At 40.2% G+C, this 23,269-nt stretch overlaps 1 protein-coding gene across 1 annotated transcript in view; it reads right to left on the bottom strand.

Moving 5' to 3' along the window:
• Positions 1–2,683: 2,683 nt before the first annotated feature.
• Positions 2,684–23,269, bottom strand: part of LOC126109383 (uncharacterized) — a 78,478-nt gene continuing 57,892 nt past the window's right edge. Inside the window, exons 5-7 of the mRNA XM_049914405.1 lie at positions 18,241–18,421; positions 14,164–14,326; positions 2,684–6,628 (exon numbers count right to left, since the gene is read on the bottom strand). Of these exons, the coding sequence (XP_049770362.1) occupies positions 6,438–6,628; positions 14,164–14,326; positions 18,241–18,421 (535 nt within the window). The 3' untranslated portion in view covers positions 2,684–6,437. The remainder of the gene's footprint in view (positions 6,629–14,163; positions 14,327–18,240; positions 18,422–23,269) is intronic.

The following is a 23,269-nucleotide window of genomic DNA, read 5'->3' on the forward strand; positions in this document are numbered from 1 at the left end:
GAATCACGGTTTAGTTATCCCGTGATTATTCTCCGGTTAGGCGTTGCTACGTGTTCGTACAAACGCCTTTTCCACGCTTCTTCCAGAATAGAATTTAAAGCGGCTGCTAGCCGGGGACTGTACAACTGGCCCTTACTAGTATAGTGATCTGGCCATAAATTTTCGGTCAAAATTTCATTTTCTTAGATACACCAACAAGGTAATATGTAATCTTTCTTACCTGTTATTTGTTTATTTCCACTCCTGTAGTCTGAATCTATGGATTTAGCTAGTAATTGTAACAACGCTCATCATTCTCAAACCCAATCAACCACACAATCAGACAGTGGTTGGCATTCATCCGTTCGGCCTTACTCCGTTCAGCTCATATAACCACTTTTGTCTGTAGGAAAGTTTGTTTCTACATGCTACGAGGATTCCCCTGACAGAGACATCATGTACACTATGCACGCATTCAATAATCAACTTACGATTCATTCAGAAATCAACTTAGAATGTGTTCAAAAATGTTTAAAATCCGACAGGGATGCGTTTCAAAGTCATATGAATAATCGATAGTCTAACTTGCGCTGGATGCCAGTCGCTTTGTGAAACAATGTTTTTTCCCTCAATAGCATGGATTTGCCCCCTACCCCCCTCCTAGAACTTGAGCGCTCCAGTAAAATTTTTCCCGGTAGCATCTAGCTGCTTGCTGCGACTGCTTACACAGCCAACAGCCACATTTCTGTAGCCAGAAGCGGGAAAAGGTACTACTCAATTGCGCATGTGCATGATCCCGCCCGTAACTGCTAAAACGAATCTAATGTAAACAGTTGTGACATCACGCTCATCGAAGGCAATTTGTTGTTATGGAACATTGCATAGTCTTCCTAAAGACTTTGACACATTTTGCTGTTGGCAGACGCCGGTATGAGCAGTGTGTTTTGTTGCTGTATATGGCGCATTTCCTTTGCAATTTAAGTTTTATTTTCGTTTTTTCTCTTGTTCATGTTTTTATTGTTGCAGTATTATTCTGAAATAGCGGTATACAGTAATATCCTTTGTTAGACTATCGTTTCTTGCCAGTCAAACTTACAAAAATTTAACTGAGAACAAAAACAATGAAAACTTCCCGGAATTCTAAAAAATTCCTGGGTTTTTGCCAGTTTTCTCCCAGATGAAAAATTCCTGGGTTTTTCCCCGATCTCCCGGGTCGTATACACCCTGCGCGCACACACACACACACACACACACACACACACACACACACACACACACACACACACACTTGCAGAACTACATTGTCCTGGGTGACAGCACTGCAGCTTGGCTGGCTAAGGAATTGTGTCAGATGGGGTGAGTGAAAGGGGAAAGGAAGCAGAGAGGGCATCTGAGGGTTTGGGAAGGGTGACTGAATGTTTAGAGGGAGAGGTAGCAAGTGCAGGGACATGAATGTGGCACCCATTAGATCATTCTGGCTGAAGGCAGAGGAGCTTGTGTGCAGTGCACAGTGTACAATGCCTAGACTTAGGAGGAGCAGGAGATAGAAGTGTGGAAGAAATAGGGTGTGGGTACAGGATGAATGAAGTTGGGTTCACAGAGCAGAGGGGAGGGAGCGGGTGGAGTGTGGGACAGGGGCAGCAAAGAGCAAAGATCGAGGCCAGGACGAATATGGAATCAAATGAAGCGTTGCAAGAACAACTTCCATCTATGTAAAGTTGGTAGTATGTGGAAGGACCCAGACTAAGGGTTGTGAAGAAGTTGTTGAAATTGAGCATATTGTTCTCAGCAGCGTGTTCCATTACTGTGTAGTCAACTCTGCCCATGGTCAGGTGAAGGCCATCCATTTGAATGGACAGCAGTTGGTGGTCGTTCCCAAGTAAAACGCTGTGTAGAAGTTACAGCAGAGGTGACATACAGTATGACTGCTTTCGCAGGTGGTATGATTGCTTTTGCAAGTAGCCCTGCACATGGTAGGCTGGGTTACGCCTGTAATGGGAGTAGAGCATGCTGTACCGGGTGGGTGAATTAGGCTGGTCATGCACCTGGGCCTCCAACAGGTGATGACCCAGTGGCAAGGGGTTGAGACTAGGTCATATTTGAATCGAGAAGTTATTCCTTTAATGCAGTTTTTACGAAGGGAATAAAAGCTATCCTACATGATGACGCAACCAATGTTTGGAGTGGTGGGCTGGACTTCTCGACACTGTCTCTGCCTGGTGTGTGGAAAACTGTGCTAGCGGAAATAAGCAAGTCTTTTTTATGCTTGGATTCACAGCCACATAAAATTTATTCAAAGAAGTTAATTTCAAATAAAAAATAACCTGATGCAGGATAATTTCTTGAGAGATATTTAATGAGGTTTGAAACGAAGCACGAAAAACACTACTGGTGCATTGTTGTACGAAGGTATTGGGCAGAGGGCTCTGAGAGCAAAGTTTGTTTCAAATTAAAGAAATGCATGATGCAGGGAAATGACTTATTTCAAGCAATGAGCAAGGTGGCCAGCTGTGTACCAAAAGCACATATAAAAGCCAGAGAAAATAATGTACCCATGCATAACTGCCAGTGAAGTAATAGTAATTCGGGTGATTTAATCAAATGGCATCTTGCGTAAATACAGTTCACTTACCTTTGTTATTATTTTTAATTGCTGAATGCTTGTAAACATCATCATTAACCCAGTAACAAAGTACAGCTGGAATCATGTTGATATAAACTTTTATTATCAACAAAACAAGTACGGTTACATAAACAAAATTTTATAAAGTGATGGCAGTGCCTATGCTGTTATATGGTTGTGAAACTGGGCTTTCAAGAGAGAAGAGAAGAATAAATGAACAAGGGAACAAAAATGCAACTGGTACGAGCACAGATTATGAATTACAACAAAATGGTGTCAAAAAGGCTTTGTTCTACAAAACTGTTGAATGCCCATGGAAGAGACAGAAAAATACCCTTGAGTTCTTATATGAGTGGTATGGACTGCATTGTCCACTATGATTACAATTATGAGTACGATGATGACAACTGTTATGTATAATTCAACATTTTTGCTACACTCTGTATATGAATTATAACTGCATAAGCACTTACATACATGAAAGTTAGTGTTAAGAGAGCAGCAGTCATAAAAAAAAAAAAACGGTTTAAGAAGTCTTTGTCCATGGGATCTGTTGTTCGGAAGGGAATCCGTTAAACAAGTGTAGAGTCCAAAAAGGTCCACAAGTGTTAAAATGACTAAAGTTTCCACCCATAATGATCATGGTTACAAAACAGTTGTGCTCCTTCACAGGCTGGGGCTCGCTCATCTCAATAAGAATGACATCACATAGATTAATAAATGTATTTTTGAATCAGAACTGTGATCATACTTTCTGCAATGCTAAACACTGATAAAATTCATTTTTTCCCTTGATCTAGTCTCTTTTCACACAAAATGTGTAAAATTTCACAATAAGTTTCTTAGATACAACAAAATGCATTCAGCTCTGAGTTACAAACAATTCATCATGATTAGGAACTGCCTACAACTACAACAAGTTGTCAATAAAATTCATTAATTGCATATCTATCATTATATACACATACACATAGACATTTATTCTACATTTATTACATTACAACCAAAGTTCTTATTATTATGGACAGTTTGATAGTATATAAAACAAACATTATAATATTTTCTTTGCACTTTTTTGACTTTCCTTTTCAGTAACATTACAACACATTCCAAACTGAAGGGCACACAAAGAGACCTGCTAGTTGCTTACACGGAACATTGTATATATTTGTCAATTGGGAACCAACAAACATGCCTCACTGGATAATTGCAGCTATGCAGTCTGTTACAGGTTCAGAAATATGCTGCGCGAAACATCTGCTGAAAAACATTAAAATGTTGGAAAACAATTTTCCTCAGACATTGTCTGTATATAGTGACTGGCACAAAGTTTTCAATTACAACACACCCACAATATACTATATCTTTCATGATAATGACATCATCTAATTCTTTCATTGTGTCAATAAAAGGTAACACTAATGTCAGTCATTTTAATCTACTGGAGTAAGCAAACTCACATATACAATCAGTCTCACAGTATTTTTCCCACTGAATTCTGAAACAAAATATGCTTAAAACATATATCTTTTAAATATGGGCACACATCTACAACATATAATCTCAATTGCCATGCCGTTCTTTTCCACCTACCAGTGAAAATAACTACTAAACAGCAGCAAATTCAGGATGCTAAACCATGAAAAGCAACCTAGGAGATATGTTGATTTACACAAAGTAATGTGTAGTTATTCAAATCAAAAATTCATCAAAAAATAGCAAATACAATGAGCTAATGTTAAAAAGAAGGAAACTGGCGCGCGCGCGCGCGCACACACACACACACACACACAGAGAGAGAGAGAGAGAGAGAGAGAGAGAGAGAGAGAGAGAGCGGGGGGGGGGGGGGGGGGGGGGAGGAGGAGAAGAGAGAGAACACGACTAAATTAGATACACATGCTCACATTCCACTGAACTTCAATTCAAATTATGTGATTCTTTTCACTAAATTGTCTTTGAACTGGACAGACTGTCATCACAGATATAACAACTGATTATGGAACCTGTAAGTTATGAACACTTTAGAAACCATACAAATAACAGCATTTGCACATTACAGCAGGAACAATGGTTATATTTAATTGTTAACTTTGATCATTCTGTGGAAAAAGATATGCTTAATAACATAAGGTATCTCTCAGCCTACAATAAGATTTAGCAGTTGTTGGGTAGAAGTTTCACATATTCAGGTAAGGATGCCTTGGTAAATTCTTCTTTCTACACACAGAAATGTAATAGCAGGAATTTCTGAATTGTATGTACCTGAAGCACTCAAAATTTTACATTCATAAAATTTTTATAAATGGTCTATCGAAGTTAGCATATGTTTATTCTCTCTCTCTCTCTCTCTCTCTCTCTCTCTCTCTCTCTCACACACACACACACACACACACACATAAACCTGTCATCATCAGCATTACATTACAAATATTGCTGTGAACATGATTAAATTTTCATATTAACCCTCAACAGAAAGAACTTAGGCATCATCAAATCCAAAAGAATTTTTTATACAAGTTACGAGGTAGCAAATAAACTTTGGGGAGGCACAGGGAGCTATTACATTACAACAAAAACCCTTTGAACCACTTACATCATATGCGATCTACTGTGACACAGTACTTGCAAAAATAATGATAATTTGTTTTCTCTGATACTAAGAAAATTAAACAATATGAAAGGATATTACGTCCAATGAAGTGTTGCGTGCCACATGTATAACTACAGTCCACTGATCTATCAGCAACAGTCAGGAAAAGAAGTCAACAATTTTGGAACTATCACAACAGTTAAAGAAGTCCATATAAAGTAAGTGAATCAAAATATTTTCATACAAAATATTTTAAGGATTCCACAGGTAACAGTATCCATTTAATATGGAATGTGTAATGTTAGAAGGAAAAGAACACGACTTGCATTGGGCATACAAATAAGGGAAATATCAGCGGTGCTACACACCAAATTATAACAATGCATATCAAAGGAATAAGAAATAGAGTATTCACTTACTAACATAATCAGCATCAGTTTGTTGTGAGTGAGGCAACAGCATCAATATTCACTTACGTACATAATCAACATCAATTTGTTGTGGATAAGACAACAGCATCAACTTCAAGTTAACCAAAATGAAAACATGTATAAATTGATTGAAGAACAGTGGAGACCAGCAAACCTCAAACCCTTATCACATAGGGGAATGTCGTCTTTCACCCCACATCTTTTCACAAGGAGAAATTGTCAACAAAAGCTGTGGTAGTCTCCTACTACTACTACAGGCACAGCCACATCATTGTCTCACACTACACATTGCAGCAGAATTGTGCAAGTACATGACAGAATAATCTCTGCAGCACTCCCCCCCATTCAGTGAAATACTCACACACAGTTGGCAAACAATCATCGAGAATGTTCACCAATGTCTAACACTTGCATTATTTTCAAATCTGACAGGTTCTGACAGCAGTCCAGTAAATTACTTACCACATTAATTACAGAAGTATGACACAACTGTACATTCAAGCAGCTGCCACAGTTATTAATCTGTTTTCTGAGAACTGTTGTTGTAGGCACTGCAACCGAACCACAAAATAATGAATCTACATGCTAATGTGTGACATCTGTTCTGGCAAAATTTATATATTTCACATTTGGTACTGTACACATTTCCAGTCTGCACACAGCACGACTGCTTTCCACTGGAACATATTTACTGTCAACCTGAGACACTACAATATATTTAAATGATACACTCATGTTTAACACAGAGGGAGGTTGATTTCACCCGAGGTGCTCGAGCTGAATTTCACACTGTGGAGTCCACAACGGTGGGAGTTCACGGGGTGGCAGGCGGCACGGATGCGGGTCGGTAGGCCGTGGAAGCTGCTACTGCCACTGCTGCCGAGCTGTAGACGGTGGTTGGGCTTGGAGTTCTGGGTGCCACAGCAGCCGATGCTCCACCTGCTATTGTTCGATCTGCATTGCCAATAACTGACGCTGCACTCGGGGCTTCTACACCTGGGACTACTGCAACAGTGAAAGAAAGAGCTTCAATAAATACCCATTTCTTTTAATCATCAATTTTTTGCCTGGTTTCATGCTGTACTCCAACTTTTCCTGTTGCTGTTGTCATGGTCTTCAGTCCAAAGCCTAGTTTTACAGATAGTATTCTATGGCATTGGCCCCTTACTTAGCTTGCATTAAAAATGAATATCTTGCCCAGTGCAAAGTCCCAAGTGACTGGAAAAAGGACAGATCACTACTATATATGAGAAGGATAAAAGAATGGACCTGCAAAATTACAGACCCATGTCTGTAACATTGGTATATTACAGAATTCTTGAACATATTCTAAGTTCAAATATAAAAAATTTCCTTGAGACTGGAAAGCTTCTGTCCACAAATCATCAAGGATTTAGAAAGCACCGCTTATATGAAACTCAGCTTGCCCTATTCTTGCATGATATCCTGTGAACCATGGATGAGGGGCAACAGGCAGACTCCATATTGCTAGATATCCAGAAAGCATCTAACACAGACTGCAGACTGTTAACAAAGGTCCAAGCATATGGAATAGGTTACCATGAATGTGAGTCGCTCAAAGATTACTTAAATAATACAACCCTGTACAATGACCTTGATGGTGAGTATACATAAAAGACAAGGGTATTGTCGGAAGTGCTCCTGGGATAGAACTGCTCTTGTTCTCTATATACATAAATTATCTGGAAGATAGGGTGAGCAGCAAACTGCGACTGTGTGGTGATGACGCTGTGGTGTATAGAAAGGCTGTAGGGCAATACGATGTGACTTAGACAAAATTTTTAGTTGGTGCCATGAATATCAGCTTGCTCTAAATGTAGGAAAGCATAATTTAATGAAGGTGAGTAGATAAAGCAATCCCATAATGTTAAGATGCAGAATTGGTAGTGTCCTGCACAACATAGTCACACTGATTAAATATCTAGGCCTAATGTTGCAAAGTATTATGGAATGGAACAAGGATCTAAGGATAGTTGGGATAGTGAATGATCGACTTTGGTTTATTGAGAGTGTCTGAGGAAAGTGTAGCTCATCTACAATGGAGACAGCTCACAGAACATTTGTGCAACCCATTCTTGAATACTGCTCGAGTGTTTTGGATCCCTAGCATGTTTGATTAAAGGGTGCCATCAAAGTAATTCAGAAGTGTGCTACCATGTTTGTTACCAACAGATGTGATCAACACCCAAGTTCTTAAATGGGAAACCCCTGGAGGCAACACGACATATTTTTTTGTTTTGTTTTTCACGTAAGACTGTTGAGAAAGATTAAAGAACCTGCATTTACAGCTGACTGCAGAATGATTCTACTGACACCAATGTACATTTTGTGTAAGGATGAGGAAGGCATGATATTAAAAATTAGAGCTTGTATAGAGGCATATTAGACAATCATTTCACACTCATTTGTGAATGGAATAGGATAGAGGGTGCTACATGGCCCCTCCTGCCCTGCACCATATAGTGGCTTGCTGAGTTCTACATAGATGTAAGTGTAGCTGGATGCGTCTGTCCACACTATAATGTAAAAGCCTCTTCACCTCTGCATAACTACAGAAATCTACATCTATTTGAAACTACTTACAAAAACTCTCACTCTCACTCACTCTCACTCTCTCTCTCTCTCTCTCTCTCTCTCTCTCTCTCTCACTACCCTCTATAACCGAGTTGATGCCTCAGGATGTGTCCTATCAACCATTCCCTCATACTCTACTTTTAGTCAACATGTGCCATGTATTTCTTTTTCCCCCAATTTGGTTTAGCACCTCCCAATTAGGTATTATCGAATCTTCAGCACTCTTCTGTAGCACGACATTTCAAGAGCTTTTATTGTCATCTTGTCTGAACAGCTTATCATCAATTTTTCACTTCTCTGCAAGGCTACACTCCAGGCAAATACGCCAGAAAAAACTTGTTGACACTTAAACTTATATTTGATGGTAATAAATTTTCGTTTTACAGAAGTGCTTTCTTGCTGTCCAGATAGTGAAACTCACATACTTCTTTCAGGGTTGCATTTCCGAATCGAATTCCCTCAGCATTGCCTGATTTAATTTGAGTGCATTTTGTTACTCTTGTTTTACTTTTTATACCATCTTTACAAGATACTGTCCATTCCATTCAATGATCTTCCAAATCCCTTACAGTGTCTCACAGATTTGTAGTGTCATCAGCAAAATTTAAAAGTGTTTATTTCTTCTTCTTGAACATTAATTCCTATTCCCAATTTTTCCTTGGTCTCTTCACAGCATGCTCAATGTACCAGGATAAGCTACAACCCAGTCTCACTTCCTTCATAACCACTGCTTCACCTTCACGTCCTTCGACTCTTTTAACTGCAGTCTGGTTTCTGCACAAGTCGTGCACATACTTTCACTTCCTTTATTTTTCTCTTACCGTCTTAAGAACTTTAACAAGTGTACTCCAGTCAACACTGTCACAAGCTTTCTCAAAATCTACAAATGCTATAAATGTAGATTGGTGTGTTTTAACCTATCTTCTAAGATAAGTCACCCCACGATTCCAAAGATGACGTTAAATTCATCCATAGTATTCAGCCTTGTGACATGATCTTTGACCCCAAAACACACCAACAAAATTACTGGGTCACTGCACTGCCTTTTCTCACAACCTGGTTGATATATTGCACACCACTAATATGAGCAGATTGCACTTCAGACCTGCAAAATATTCCAAGTCAACTACTTAAAGGAAAGAAACAGTTGGTTGGTTGGTTTGTGGGGGTTGAAGGGACCAGACTACAAAGACCATCCATCCCTTTTTCCTGGAGAGCAGTACAGAAGAAAGGGTTGATAAATTGGCGGAGCTCAGTAAGGTGGTGGTAAAAACCGCAGCAGTTCCAATGGAGAATGACACTGTCTGCGACTGAAAAAGGCGTGAAGGGACTGAGGAGGCAGATTATGCTGTTGGTTCACCTGCTGCCACCGATTGAGGACCTGTGGGCACGACATCCATCATGTCTGAGGGTCCGGCAAGATCTAGGTCCTCAGTGGACACCAGAATCTCCACCTCATCCTCAGAGGCAGAGCTGGTAGGTAGTGGTGGTGTGGGTCCCACCACACGTTCCTTATTCTTAGGGGTCTTCGGTTTTGATTTCTCGGTTGCGATTTCTTGCGCTGTTCCTTGGTTTGCTTTAGCTGGGAGGGCTTCTTTGATTCAGTCTCCGGGACTGAAGAGGACCACAAAGCTGTACGACCAGTTACCTGTGGTGTCTTCAGTCATTGGCTCGTGTCTGCTTTGCCACTGGTAGGAACCTGGGAAGGGTGTGACCCAAGGGACACCCTCCTAGTGAGAGAAGCCAAAGAAGACTTACGCTTCTCTGGCTTAGAAGAGGGGACTGATGTCCCCGATGGTTAGGGAGGTGCTGCTCCCGAGGTAGGTGGTGCGGGAGCAACAGGGAGGGAAGTGCCCCCCACCATAAAGGGGGCAGGTGTGGTCTTACGGCTTTGAGAGCTGACTGGAATTGGTGCAAAGATGGGGCTGTAAAAGTAGTAATAGTGGCAGTGTAAGATGATGTGCGCATGGGATGGAGCCTTGCAAATTTCCTTTTAGCCTCAGTGTAGGTCAGTCAGTCCAGGGTCTTGTATTCCATTATTTTCCTTTCCTTCTGTAGAATCCTCAAGCAAGGGGAATGGTGCTCTCCGCAGTTGACACAGATGGGAGGTGGGACACACGGAGTATTGGGATGGGATGGACACCCACAATCTCGACATATGAGGCTGGAAGCACAATGGGAAGACATATGGCTGAACTTCCAACACTTAAAGCACCGCACTGGCGGAGGGATATATGGCTTGACATCACAGCCATAGATCATCACCTTCACCTTCTCGGGTAACGTGTCACCCTTGAAGGCCAAGATGAAAGCACCGGTGGCAACCTGGTTATCCCCTGGACTCTGGTGGACGCGCTGGACGAAGTGGACACCTTGTCGTTCTATGTTGGCACACAGCTCGTCATTGGATTGTAAAAGAAGATCCCTGTGGAAGATAATACCCTGCTTGTCACAAGTGAATGATGCCCGTGACTGGGCAGAGGGTGCTGTTTTTATCAAGACTGACCCAGACCACAGTTTAGACAATCCCTACACCTCCCCAAACTTGTACTCTACATGCTCTACAAAGAACTGAGGCTCATGGACACAAAGGATTACCCATCAGATCTCGTACATACTAGGTACCAGGGCTGCCATTCTTAGCCTTTTGTTCCTCCCATGGTGTGGCCAGGGAGGTAAACGATTTGGGGTCATATGTGTTTGCATTAAATTGAACCCTGGAAGGCACAGAGACTGCTGGCGGCTGGCCACCAGCAAGAGAAGATGTGCCACGCTTCATTGCGTGTCATCCGTCTTGATGCCACCCACTTCGAGCAAGGCCCTTCCCCACAGGCACCACACAGCTGCAGCAAGGGCCATCTGGCAGGATGCCCATTGGCTGGAGCCCTGATGCCCCAGGGAGATAGGCATCTACTCCTTGGCATACATGGGGAGTTAACGGTGAAAGCATCAGCACAGTGATCCCTGTGTTGTCAGGGGGCTACAACCAACAGGGTACATGGCGGCCCCACCACAATGGACTGGCTACCGTGCTGGATATCAGGTGCAAAGAAGTCCATGGTTGTCGTTGGCGCAGAAAGCGACACAGCAAAGTGGATGGCGGAAACTGCACCCAGGAATGTATCCTCAACCAAGAGATGGAGAGTGAGTGGGACTGCAATGCAATGCGACAATGAGAAAGCAGGCTAAAGATCTCAATGCCCGATGGACGTGATGCACCATGTAAGGCGCCCTTCCCAAATTTGCTCGCTCTTCGGAAAAAATTTGGAAGTATGGAGGTCAAACCCTACAGGGGACCATTTATGACAGGCAGGAATACCACAGCTAATTCTAACCCCCGAACCCAGGAATGGCACACCACAGGACATTTTCAGATTTCTCATTGTCCCACCACCTCTACTCATAGTATGGGTATCTTACACCGAGAGTATTTTTATACAAATTTGGTTGAAACTCCTCCAGGCATTCCTAATTTATGCTTCTTATTAATATCTAATATACAGTGTCATCCAGTGTCAGAAAGTCTCATCCAATGGAATTTGTTCAGAGTGTAGCCTCGTAAGCAAGTAAGACGTGGCCGACAAGCAACTCAGGCAAGAAGAGAAAGAAGCTTTTGAAATTTGGTGCTACAGAAGAATGCTGAAAACAGATGCGTATTTTTCAAATAACTAACGTCGAAATTCTGAGCTAAACTGATGAAAAAAGAAATTCATGGTGTAACTTGACTACGGGATCAGTTAACAGGACACATTCAGATGCATAAAATAATTGTCACTTTAGCAATAGATGGAAGTGTGGGGGATGAAAACTGTAGATGGAAACCAAGGCTTGAATACTGTGAGCACGTTCAAACCGACGCACGCTGCAGTAGTTAAAGAGATGAAGAGATCTGCACAGGATAGAGTAGCATAGTGAGCTGCATCAAACCAGTCACACAGAAGATCACAATAACAACAACAACAACAACAACATAATTCTGACAAAAATTGGTGGCAAAATTTAAATTTGCAAAAAGTACCCCAAAAACCACAAATGAACAAATTTTCATGATTTCTTTAGAACTTCCCAGGTAAAATCACCAATTTTAACACAAGTCTTGTGGACACTGGTATCCATAGCACACAGTGTCACACCAAAAGTTTAACATGCTTATGGCTTTCACAGAGGAAGTACCTAACTGAGAAAAGGAATGCCTGATTATAATAGAATCATAAAATTAATCCTCTTGGAAAGTATCTTTCAACAAAATCCACTCTGCAATAATTCACTTACCGTATTTACTCGAATCTAAGCCGCAATTTTTTCCGGTTTAGGTTAGGTGCTGCCACAACTAACTTCTGCCGTTGAATATATGTAGCGTTACACATGCATGCTTTGCAGGCACAAAGATAAATACTGGCGCCAAAATCTCTGCGTCAGTAAATAAATAAAAAAAAGGTGGAAGACGAGCTTTTTTTTCTCCGCCCCGAGTTTCGACCACTGCATTTTCATACTATACCCAATGAAGTAAATACAAATGCCGTATTGTTCATCTTCGAATGTGGCAGCATTTCAATGTACTACGAAAATCCGACTGGTGAGACTGTTCGGGATGCTTGTCAATATGGCCAACTCTACGTTCGTAATTTTTTCCTACCTGTGAGAAGAGATGGTTGCTAATAGTAACTTTTATGATTTGTGAATTACATGCAGTATCCTCTTCACCATCAGAATAATACAAATATAAACATTTTGCCATGTGTTCTTTCGTGTTTGTTGCTATCTCGTTTAAATCCTGTCTGCCTAATAAACTACGAAACTGGAGTGAGGCAACAGCAAACCCGGAATAATATACAATATACATATTATGTCATGTTTATATTTGTATTATTCTTATGCCTAATAGTGATACAGTCAGAAATGAAGCACGGCAATTGACTAGATTTTTAAATCTAAGATGACTCTAATTTCTGTGCAGAATGTAATGTACTAAAGAGGCGTCTGCAAAGATTTTCAAATGGAGAAAAATTTTCTCTAAACTCTCGTTCAGAACATCATCTATCATAAGCAGTCTATTATTTGGTTCTTGTTGATCACTATCAAAGAAAGCAGCAGTGTAAATAACAACAAATAGCAGTCTCTTGCAATTGTCTCGCTAATGAGACGATTCCTCTCTCTCTCTCTCTCTCTTTTTAATTGTAAGCGGCGTTAGCGTGCACAAAAGCAAGCCATGCCGCGAGCGACGACAGGCCGTAAACACTCATTATCATAATGCGACAAACAATGCATGACACAGTACAGTTATGCATTTTCAGCTTAGAGTGACGTAAACACCTATAGCAAAGAGAACGGCACTTATCAGATCAAAGAAAAATGAGCAATCAATTCAAACCAGACGAAGCACGTGAAAAAGGAAGGGCACCCGAATAAATACGGACGGAGCGCCTGACGCATAGCAATGGCTACCTGGTAAAGCTTAACTGCTAAGCTTACGACTCGAACCAAACTACTGTAGCTGTATCGTCATTCATTCGACCTAAATTGTTTCTCATATTACAATGGACCAACTTTGTTTCGATTTGGAGGTGCGGCCTAAAACTTTTTTCTTCCTTTGAATTTCGAGACTCAAATTTCAGGTGCGGTTTAGATTCGGGAATTTTTTTTTCCTTGATTTCGAGTACCATTTTTCAGGTGCGGCTTAGATTCGAGTGCAGCTTAGATTCGAGTGCAGCTTAGATTCGAGTAAATACGGTACTCTGCTGGGAAACATTCCACATTCCTAACTGTTACTCTTCAGTTCTCTGAACGTAACAGGAATATGCGCAAAGTATCAATATAAAGACAATATTACAAAATGCACTCATTGATTAAATTGGGTACAAAAATTTAACACTATTACAAATTTCCTTCAGCAAACAGATCAAGCAGCACAAATACATTTCAGAAATACAACCCAAATCACTCACCAGCATAAGGATATGCATATCCGGCAGCCAGGTATGCAGGATATGGATATGCAGGAGGTGGCGGAGGTGAACCTGGCGGAGGTGGTGGTGGCGAGCTGTCATCATCTTCATCATCATCTTCCTCGACAACCTCTTCTACATTGAGGTGTCTAATAATTTTTACCTGTAAAGAGCAACAATAAAAAAATACATCAAATGTGTTCAGAACCTGACTGCATGTCACACATACTGGAGTTAGGAAGACTCTTTCTAGGATTGCATACAAACAATTTATGTTGACAGAGATTTCCTTTTCACTGTGTAAGTGTAGAGGGAAAGGTGTGATCAGCTTGCTTCATTAGGATATTAGATGAAAATTAAAGTAAATGAGTTGTTCGGTTGTCTGAAGGACTTTCTGAATAGGATGAGGGCATCATGGGAGAGGCACAACCCAGACCGTCTTCTTTTAACTATGAGGCATGGTAAAAGTTCTGTTTGTACTGTGGTCTGCAGTGTTCTAGGATCAAACAGAAAGAAAGGTAAATTATATTGTCTATGAAAGCACTGTAAGTAATCAAATTCATTCAATGATTACTTCTGACAAATTAAATATTCTGTGAAATTTAAAATATTCTGGTTGATACAGAAATACAGCAAAGTGAGCATCTCCACTTCTAGTAACCCTTTAAGAATAAATAAATGCAAACCTTTTCCATTCTTGAAATTAAATTTCAGGGAATAGTTATTTAGTGAATATCAAATTTAATCATGATATTAATTCCAAATACTTATTATTTTTACTTTGCTGATTACCATGGCTTGCTTAGTTTTGCTGAGGAATATCCATTTTATGGAAGAACTTGACATTTAAAATTTCTTAGTACCATTCACCCTAAACATTTACACCCCACTAACATGCTACTGCCAGAATAGTGTGATACTGGTGTAAAGTGCTGTGTTTCCAGATTATAAAAACTTATTTGAGTTTACCAAATAAGCAATAATTTGGAGGTTATTTGAATATAAATATTTCATTATTTATACAAAAGATCAGGGAATCCTTCAGAGATGGGGAGTTGGAAGGTCGACTATGAGAAGGATAAAGGAAATTTATTGAGGTGTGAGTTGACAGAATAGAAAAACAGGATGAAATGAGGGAGTACACTGTCCTACTGCTTTGCATCACTGTTTCAGAAGACATAACGGCAGGAGTGGCATCATGGAAAGGAGACGAAACTGTGGAACCAATGGTGTATGCAGATGATATAATAATGTAGGGAAATGGAGAAGGAGAGGTACAAGAAAAGCTAAATGTACAGGAGGAAATAGTACAACAGTATGAAGTGAAATTTAATTCAAAGGTGTGTGAAGCTACGGTGACAATGAGGGGTAAGTATTCCAGGGAAAGTACTAAAGAAAGTGGAAAGTTTCAAGAATCTTGGGAGTATGACAGAAGACAAGGGGAGGAATGATAAGGTGGTTAGTGCAAGGGGAAGGCAAGCCTGTGGCTAACTGTAGAGTAATGATGTATCATCCACAGGAACCAACTATGCTCCAATACTCACATATATATCGGAAAAGTGGTAATGAAGGACAAGCAGGTTAGCAGGCTAAAGTAATTTCAAAGAAGCAGGAGAGGACTAACTATAACGGACAGAGTTATGAATGAGATGGTGAGAGACTGAGAAAGGAAGACTCACATCTGCATGTTAAAGGAAATGGTAGTTGGCAGGAAACCAAGACAGGCTCATGAAATAACAACAGGAGGTAGGAGACCTTGAGGCAGACAGATGAATCACTGGAGTGAAGCAACGTTCGAAAGAGATTTGATGGAATGGAGAGGGAAATTTGGTGCGATGGCATGAAAAGATGGAGAGGTTTACATTCCAGGAAGACTCACCCAGGGGCTGCAAGCTGTGCAAGATGATGAGATGATGATTATGATGATGCCTATATAAAACTACAATACTGAACACTGCTAAAATTCTGCTGAAAAAAGAACAGGGTATGATTAATTAATATTTAATAAGGCAAATGAGTTACAGAGGGCAACTAGGAAACATGTTGTTTATACTACATTATTAACAACAATTACAATAGCATAACTGTATGAAATAAGTTTACTCAAAAACTCAAATTGGAATAAATAAGCTCAAGTTGGAGCATATTTATTCCAGTACTTGTAAGGACTTTTAAATAAGCTTATTTCACACAGTTTATACATACAAACACACAAAGTGGAAATTGTTACACTGTATTATTAGCACTAGGAAGGAATGTGCTTTATGTAATTGGTATGTACTGGATGGAGTATAAATAGCAATGGTTTCCAGGGAAGTATAATTTGTTATGGGGTCCATAAGTTACATGTAGTAAGAAATTATTATTTTTTGTATAAACTATAATTGTTTCAGTGAGCTGGATATCGTAAAATTACCCAGTGACGTGTTCATTATTGAATAAATGCTAGCAAAAGGCAAAGTTTATTAAACATTTACTTTATTATAGAATAAACCTTTCATCATGAACTGTGAAATTTACTGAAACAAGAAATTCCTGCAGAGATGGCCTCTGATGCTTACTCTTCAACTGCTTACTGGAGAAGATTACAAGGGAATGGACTTGCACACTACTACCGGTAACAGGAATGAAGATTGGATAAGAGAATGAGAACTGCAATGTACCCTGCCTGGCCTTTGCAGATGAGCTTGCCCTGTTAGCCAAAAATATAGAGGAGGGCTACTCACCAACTACTATGCCTCCACAGCAAAGCAGCTAAGACCGGTTTGAGGGTCAGTATACAAAAAACTGAGTTCATTACAACATATAGGGAGCCCCATCTGTAATTTCACAAGAAGACACCAACTTTCATGAACTCCCTGCACTCAAGTATTTAGGAGAGTAGACTTCATCAATTAGATACCATGTGTGCCAAGTTGGAATTGGTCTACCACTCTTGCAACAGGATTTAGATTTTCAAGTACCTTTCCAAGAACCTTACACTCAATCACTACAACTCAGTAGTAATACAACACAAATACTGTCTGAACAGGCCTCGAAAGTCCAACAGTACTGACCAGCTGCTGTGTCATCCTCAGCCCTTTGGTGCCTCCGTATTCTACGCCTCTGAATGATTTTTTATCAACAGGAAACAAGAGTTCAAGGAACAAAAAATCCTTACAAGAGTATTAGGCCCAATAAGGGACACAACAGTGAGCTGTAGCAACTCCAGGAAGACATAATCATATCTATGAGGAAATGATGACTGGCCTTCAGTGGACATCTGACCTGCAGTCTCAAGAACAGGGTCTTCACCACAACAGGCAAAGGGAAAGTCTTCAAGGAGGGAGGAGGGAGGAGGGAGGAGGGAGGAGGGAGGAGGGAGGAGGGAGAGAGAGAGAGAGAGAGAGAGAGAGAGAGAGAGAGAGAGAGATAATGTTCCATTGATCTGTGGAGTGATCTCACATGAAATGATTTAAAAGGAATCCAGAAGATAAATGTAAATCGGAATAGCCAGGCAAGAATTTGAGAACTGCTCCTGAATTTTAGTTCAGTACCTTAATGAAGTGCCAATTCTCCTATAGACAATGATCATGACTGTTGATTCTTCATGGACTAAATTACACAATTATCAGTTCCCATATCTTCAAGTTGATTAATCAATGGTGAGTCCTTTTATTACATCTTTCTCTCAATTAAACTATTGGAATTTAATGTGCCACTGATGACGAGGTTCTTAGAAACTGAGTAAAAGCTTGGACTGGGAATAATGGGAAAGAATATCAGCTGCATCCTTTTTGAAGTAACCATCTTGGCATTTGCCTTGCACTATTTAGTTTAACAATAGGAAACATCATCACCTGAATGAGAGTCCATTGTGTTCCACCTCCTGTAGTCTTTTCTCTTTGTCAGAGTTCTGTCAGTATTGCGTAGCTGGCTCAAAAACTGTGCACATAATACAAGGGAAAGCTGGTCAGGTGACCAATACAGTGACCAATACACTACGTTCATGAAGGTAGCAACTGAAATCATCAGTGCGGAGGAGATACAGCCAAAGGGCAGAAATTCTTAGAAGTGCCTACTGGCGGCCAACATTACCTTCACCTTCTTCTTTTTCTTCTTCTTCTTGAAGCGCTTCTCTTTCGGTAGCTTGCGGGGAGGTGGAGGAGGTGATGGCAGGTCCTCTCCTCCAGAGGGTGACGTGCCTTCACCCGGCTGGACGCCGTCTGCAAACTTGACAGACTTACGGTCTGCCATAGCGGTCTTCAGTGGCTTGTCCCTGAAAAGAGCACTATGCCATAAAACTGGATAGCTGACTGAAAGCTACAGGATGGAGAAATGTAGATGGATTTAGAGAGAGAGAGAGAGAGAGAGAGAGAGAGAGAGAGAGAGAGAGAGAGAGAGGGTTGGGGTAAGGGGGGGGAGGGGGAATAAATTCTACATTTTGAAACTGAAGCATTGGTTGCATCTTGTTGGTCAAACACAGTTTCTCAGAGCACAAAAACAAAAACGTTGGCGTCTCATGAACAAATCTGGTGGGTGTGCTGTTCTCTTGATCACTAAACTGAAGGGTTGGAGGGGGAGGGGGAGAAGGGGGTCGAGAGGCCCAGTCTGTAAAAGTTATACTGAGCTCAACTAATTGGGGTTTGCCGGGATTTACTTACGAAAAAGTAAATCATACATCAGTTTAAGTCTTCTTTCTTAGGACAAGCACAAGAATTCCCCTATCACATCACCATAAAACAGATGCTTGCTCTTGAGAATGTTAAGAGTTTGCTTCTTTATTGAAAGTGGACTTCACACTCTTAGTATTTCCTGTGGCTGTGTGCTTCTTAAATACATGCTGATTCCTTTAACAACTGGGAAAGGTTGTTCCATGGAAGATGTAGCATATGGAATTTTGAATACTAAAGTTGGTAATTTATAGAATTCACTGAACTCTGCAATCAGGCAATGTTTGTTCATTAATGAAACTATCTCATACACATTCTATGAAGAGAACTCATGCAAACTGTACAGTACAACGAGTTCATTTTTCAGAACAACACAGTCTAAGAGTGATCCATAGATTCATGATAGTTTATGTGATAGATAGTCAGGAAATGTTAGTTGGTAATTTCCATACTTCTAGGATAAGGCAGGTGAAAAAAAATTCCAGCTTATCTATGAAAGAGAACCTTTGTTCTACCTAACACAGAATGTGATCAATTATTTCAAAATTCAGACAATGAGAATATCCACTTGCATTCCATCCGAACTCAGTCTCTTCACTCTCTGTTTAGAATCTGTATCACAGTTTTGAGTCATAGATAATTTCCAGAAAATGGTGTTAACTGTGTTCTCTGTCAGACTGCAGCTGTTTTTTGTTTGCAGTATGTTATACAAGACACCTGCATAAGAATTTTTCTAGGAACTGTTTCACAGTCACATTTACTTCTGCTCTCAGTTCTGAATTAGAGAAACAACAGTAGAAACTATTGCACTCTTTGAAACAAAATGCTTCCCTGTATTTTAGAGAATCTACAGTTTAAAAGAAAAACCAAAGAGTCTTATGGAACATGTCTAGAGCACGCAGCACCCATGCGCAAGAACATCCTTGTCAGATGAACTTAGAGGTGGGGTGCAAGCTCCACCACCCTCCCAGAAGCTGAATGCGCACACCCACTCCCGCCTTTCTCCTCTTGCCCATATTCCCTTTAAAATGTGTGCAGTTTTGCCACCGAATGCTTATCCCTCCACAAGGATCAGCTTACTTAATGGTGGGCAATGGTGCCTCTGTTCCCATTTAACCACAAGTTTGCTCAGAGAGCTACTGCCGGGCAGCACACAGAGTGTGTGTTGAGCCTGTTTTCTGCCACAGGCCACACTCCCTTGTACATGTGCCCAGTCAGACAGAAGAACATATTGCTGTTCTCTGTCCCTCAACTAATTATTTTCTAAAGATTTCAAAACTAAAGGTATTCATAAATTGGACAAATTTTGACAGACCATGCTGCACACGGCTAGCACTCAGTGAATATATGTCCTTGAACAAAAAATGATCACTAATGTTTTCAAAACTATCACACTGACAACATCTACAGCTGCATTTATCTGATTACTCTACAACTAAAAAATCCTAGATGGAATAATGACAATATTACAAAAATGATAGATTGCTTCTCACCACATAGTGGAGATGTTGAGTTACAGACAAAAAAAAATTAATAATAATAATAATAATAATAATAATAATAATTTCGGATCGACCGAAAGACACGAAAAATCACAGAACAGACACTTACAGGAACAACGGCCAAAGTGAAATTCATGGGCGAAGTATCAGAACCCTTCGAAATCAAAACTGGAGTCCGACAGGGGGACGGACTATCCCCAATCCTTTTCAATATTGTTCTAGAAAAGATAATCAGGGAATGGGAACCTCACGTAAAGGGTATCCAAATTGGTATCAAGAAAGAGAACCGAATTAAAGTCAAGTGCCTTGCTTTCGCTGACGATATTGCAATTATCACCAATAACAGAACAGAAGCGATTCACGCAGTGGAAAAACTACATGAAATTTCACAAAAAACCGGACTACAGATATCTTATGAAAAAACCCAATATATGGAAAGGCAGCCAGAAAATAAATCCCCTTTAATAACAAAATATGGTAAAATTGCACAAGTCTGCCATTTTAAATACCTCGGTGAAACTATACAGTCCTCAGGATTAAACCGAATTGCCAATGAACAAAGAATCACCAAGCTCCAGAAAGCCTACAAGCTAACATGGACGCATTACAACAAGAAGTGCATTTCGACAGACGCAAAATTAAGGCACTATACAACAGTGATTCTTCCAGAAGCAATCTATGCAGCTGAAACAATGGTGATTGACGGTCATTCTAAAATTAAGGAAATAGAAAAGCAGGAAAGAAAAATTCTCAGGAAGATTTACGGTCCAATCAACAAAAATGGCATTTGGATGAAGAGACCACAAAACGAGCTCTATAGAAAGATCAACATAGTAACAGATGAAATCAGAAAGCGCCGAGCCAAATTTTATACACACATCTACAGGATGGAAGACTCCAGAACAGCAAAGAAATTATTCAATATTATAACAAGGAGTAAATGTGGCACAGAATGGCTGAAAGAAGTCCAGAGGGATCTACAGCAGATCAACATAAAAAATCTCGAAGATCGCACCGAGTGCCGGCATAAAATCGCAAGTGTGAAGTTTGGGGAAAGAACATCGCGTCAGCCTGGTAAAAAATGGACAGAGGAACGGAAGAAGGAGCATTCTGAGAGGATGAGGAGGTTTTGGGAAGCAAAGAAGAAAAACATCCGAAGATGAAATTATGAATTCAAGTTCAATCGCTCTCCTAAAGGGGAACAATCGTTATAATAATAATAATAATAATAATAATAATAATAATGATAATACTACTACTACCAAACACGCAAGCTTTCAGCCAGAAGGCCTTATTCCGAAATAGACAAAACACACACACACACACACACACACACACACACACACACGACAACTGTCTCTGGCTGCTGTGGCATTGGTCTGACCTCAGCAGCCACAGACAGTGGTCATGTGTGTGTGGGAGTTGTCTCTGTGTGAATGTGTGTTTAATGTTGTCTAATTCAGAAGAAGGCCTTTTGGCCAAAAGCTTACTTGTTTAGCAGTCTTTTTGTTGTATTTGTCTTTGACTGTCTGACCATACTTTTCGTAATACTGTCATTACTCTGCAGTTCACATTTAAGTGCTACTAGAGGGTTCTTTGCACTACCTTCAGACTATTTCTCTATCATTTCACTCTTGAACAGCATGTGGGAAAAATGAACACTTAAATCTTTCTGTGCAAGATCTGATTTCTTTTATTTAATTACAATGATCATTTCTCCATATGTAGATGAGTGCCAACAAAATAGTTTTACATTCAGAGGAGGAAGTTGGTGATTGAATGAAAAACCCTTTGTTTTAATGACTGCCATCCCAACTTGTGTATCGTATCAGCGACACTCTCTCCCGTATTATGCGATAATACAAAGAAAGATGCCCTTCTTCGAAGTTGTTTGATATCCCCTGTAATTTCTATCTGGTTACGATCCCATGCCATGCAGCAATAATCCAGAAGAGAACACACAAGCATAATGTAAGCAATCTCCTTAGAACTCTGTAGTATCTTCTAGTGTCCTGCTAATCAAACACAGTCATTGGTTCGCCTTGCCCTTACCAATTTCTGTGTAATGGTTCCAATATGAGTTATATGTAATTCTAATCTCTAGGCATTTAGCTGAATTGACAGCTTTCAGATTTGTGTGCTTTATCATGTAATTCAAATTTAATTTGATTCCTTTTAGCAATCACATGGATGACTTCACACTTTTCCTTATTCAGAGAGAAATGCCATTTTTGCACCATATAGATATTGTGTGTTAAATCATTTTGGAATTGGTTTTGATTTCCTGATGACTTTATTATGTGGTAAATGACAGCATCATCTGCAAAGAATAGAGGGCTGCTCAGAATGTCTCCTAAATTGTTCGCACAGATTACAAATAGCAGAGGGTGTAACAGTTCCTTGGGAAATGCCAGATAGCACCTTAGTTTTACTCAGTGATTTTCCATCAATTACTATGAATTGTAATCTGTCTGACGAGGGCAATGGATCTAAATGATACTCCACAGGCACATAAGTTGATTAGAAGCCGCTTATGAGAAAAGTGTCAAAAACCTTCTGAAAATTTAGAAATATGGAATCAATTTCAGATCCCCTGTCAATAAAGAGGTAGCTGTGCTTCACAAGAGCTATACAAAGGTACTGGGAAAGTTTTGCAATACAGCTTTAGTTATTTAATTTTTTTGGAAGTAATTTATGCCATATTGAATACACCTCTCCATCCTCCAAAACCAATCCCTAAATCAGTTCTCTCAAAAGCACACTCATTGTCCCAAGCCCTCAGGAGGTCCTTATCACTTGAAAACCACACTCTTTTCAACTTCATTTTCACATGCGGGAACAATGCAAAGTCACAAGGAGCAAGGCCTGGACTATAAGGAATGTGCTCAAGAAGTTTCAGTCCTGTACCCTGCAAATATTTGGTGCAGGCTTTGGCGCAATGAGCTGGAGCAT

Source organism: Schistocerca cancellata, chromosome 12, assembly GCF_023864275.1.
Source record: "Schistocerca cancellata isolate TAMUIC-IGC-003103 chromosome 12, iqSchCanc2.1, whole genome shotgun sequence".
NCBI classification, from domain to species: Eukaryota; Metazoa; Arthropoda; class Insecta; order Orthoptera; family Acrididae; genus Schistocerca; species Schistocerca cancellata.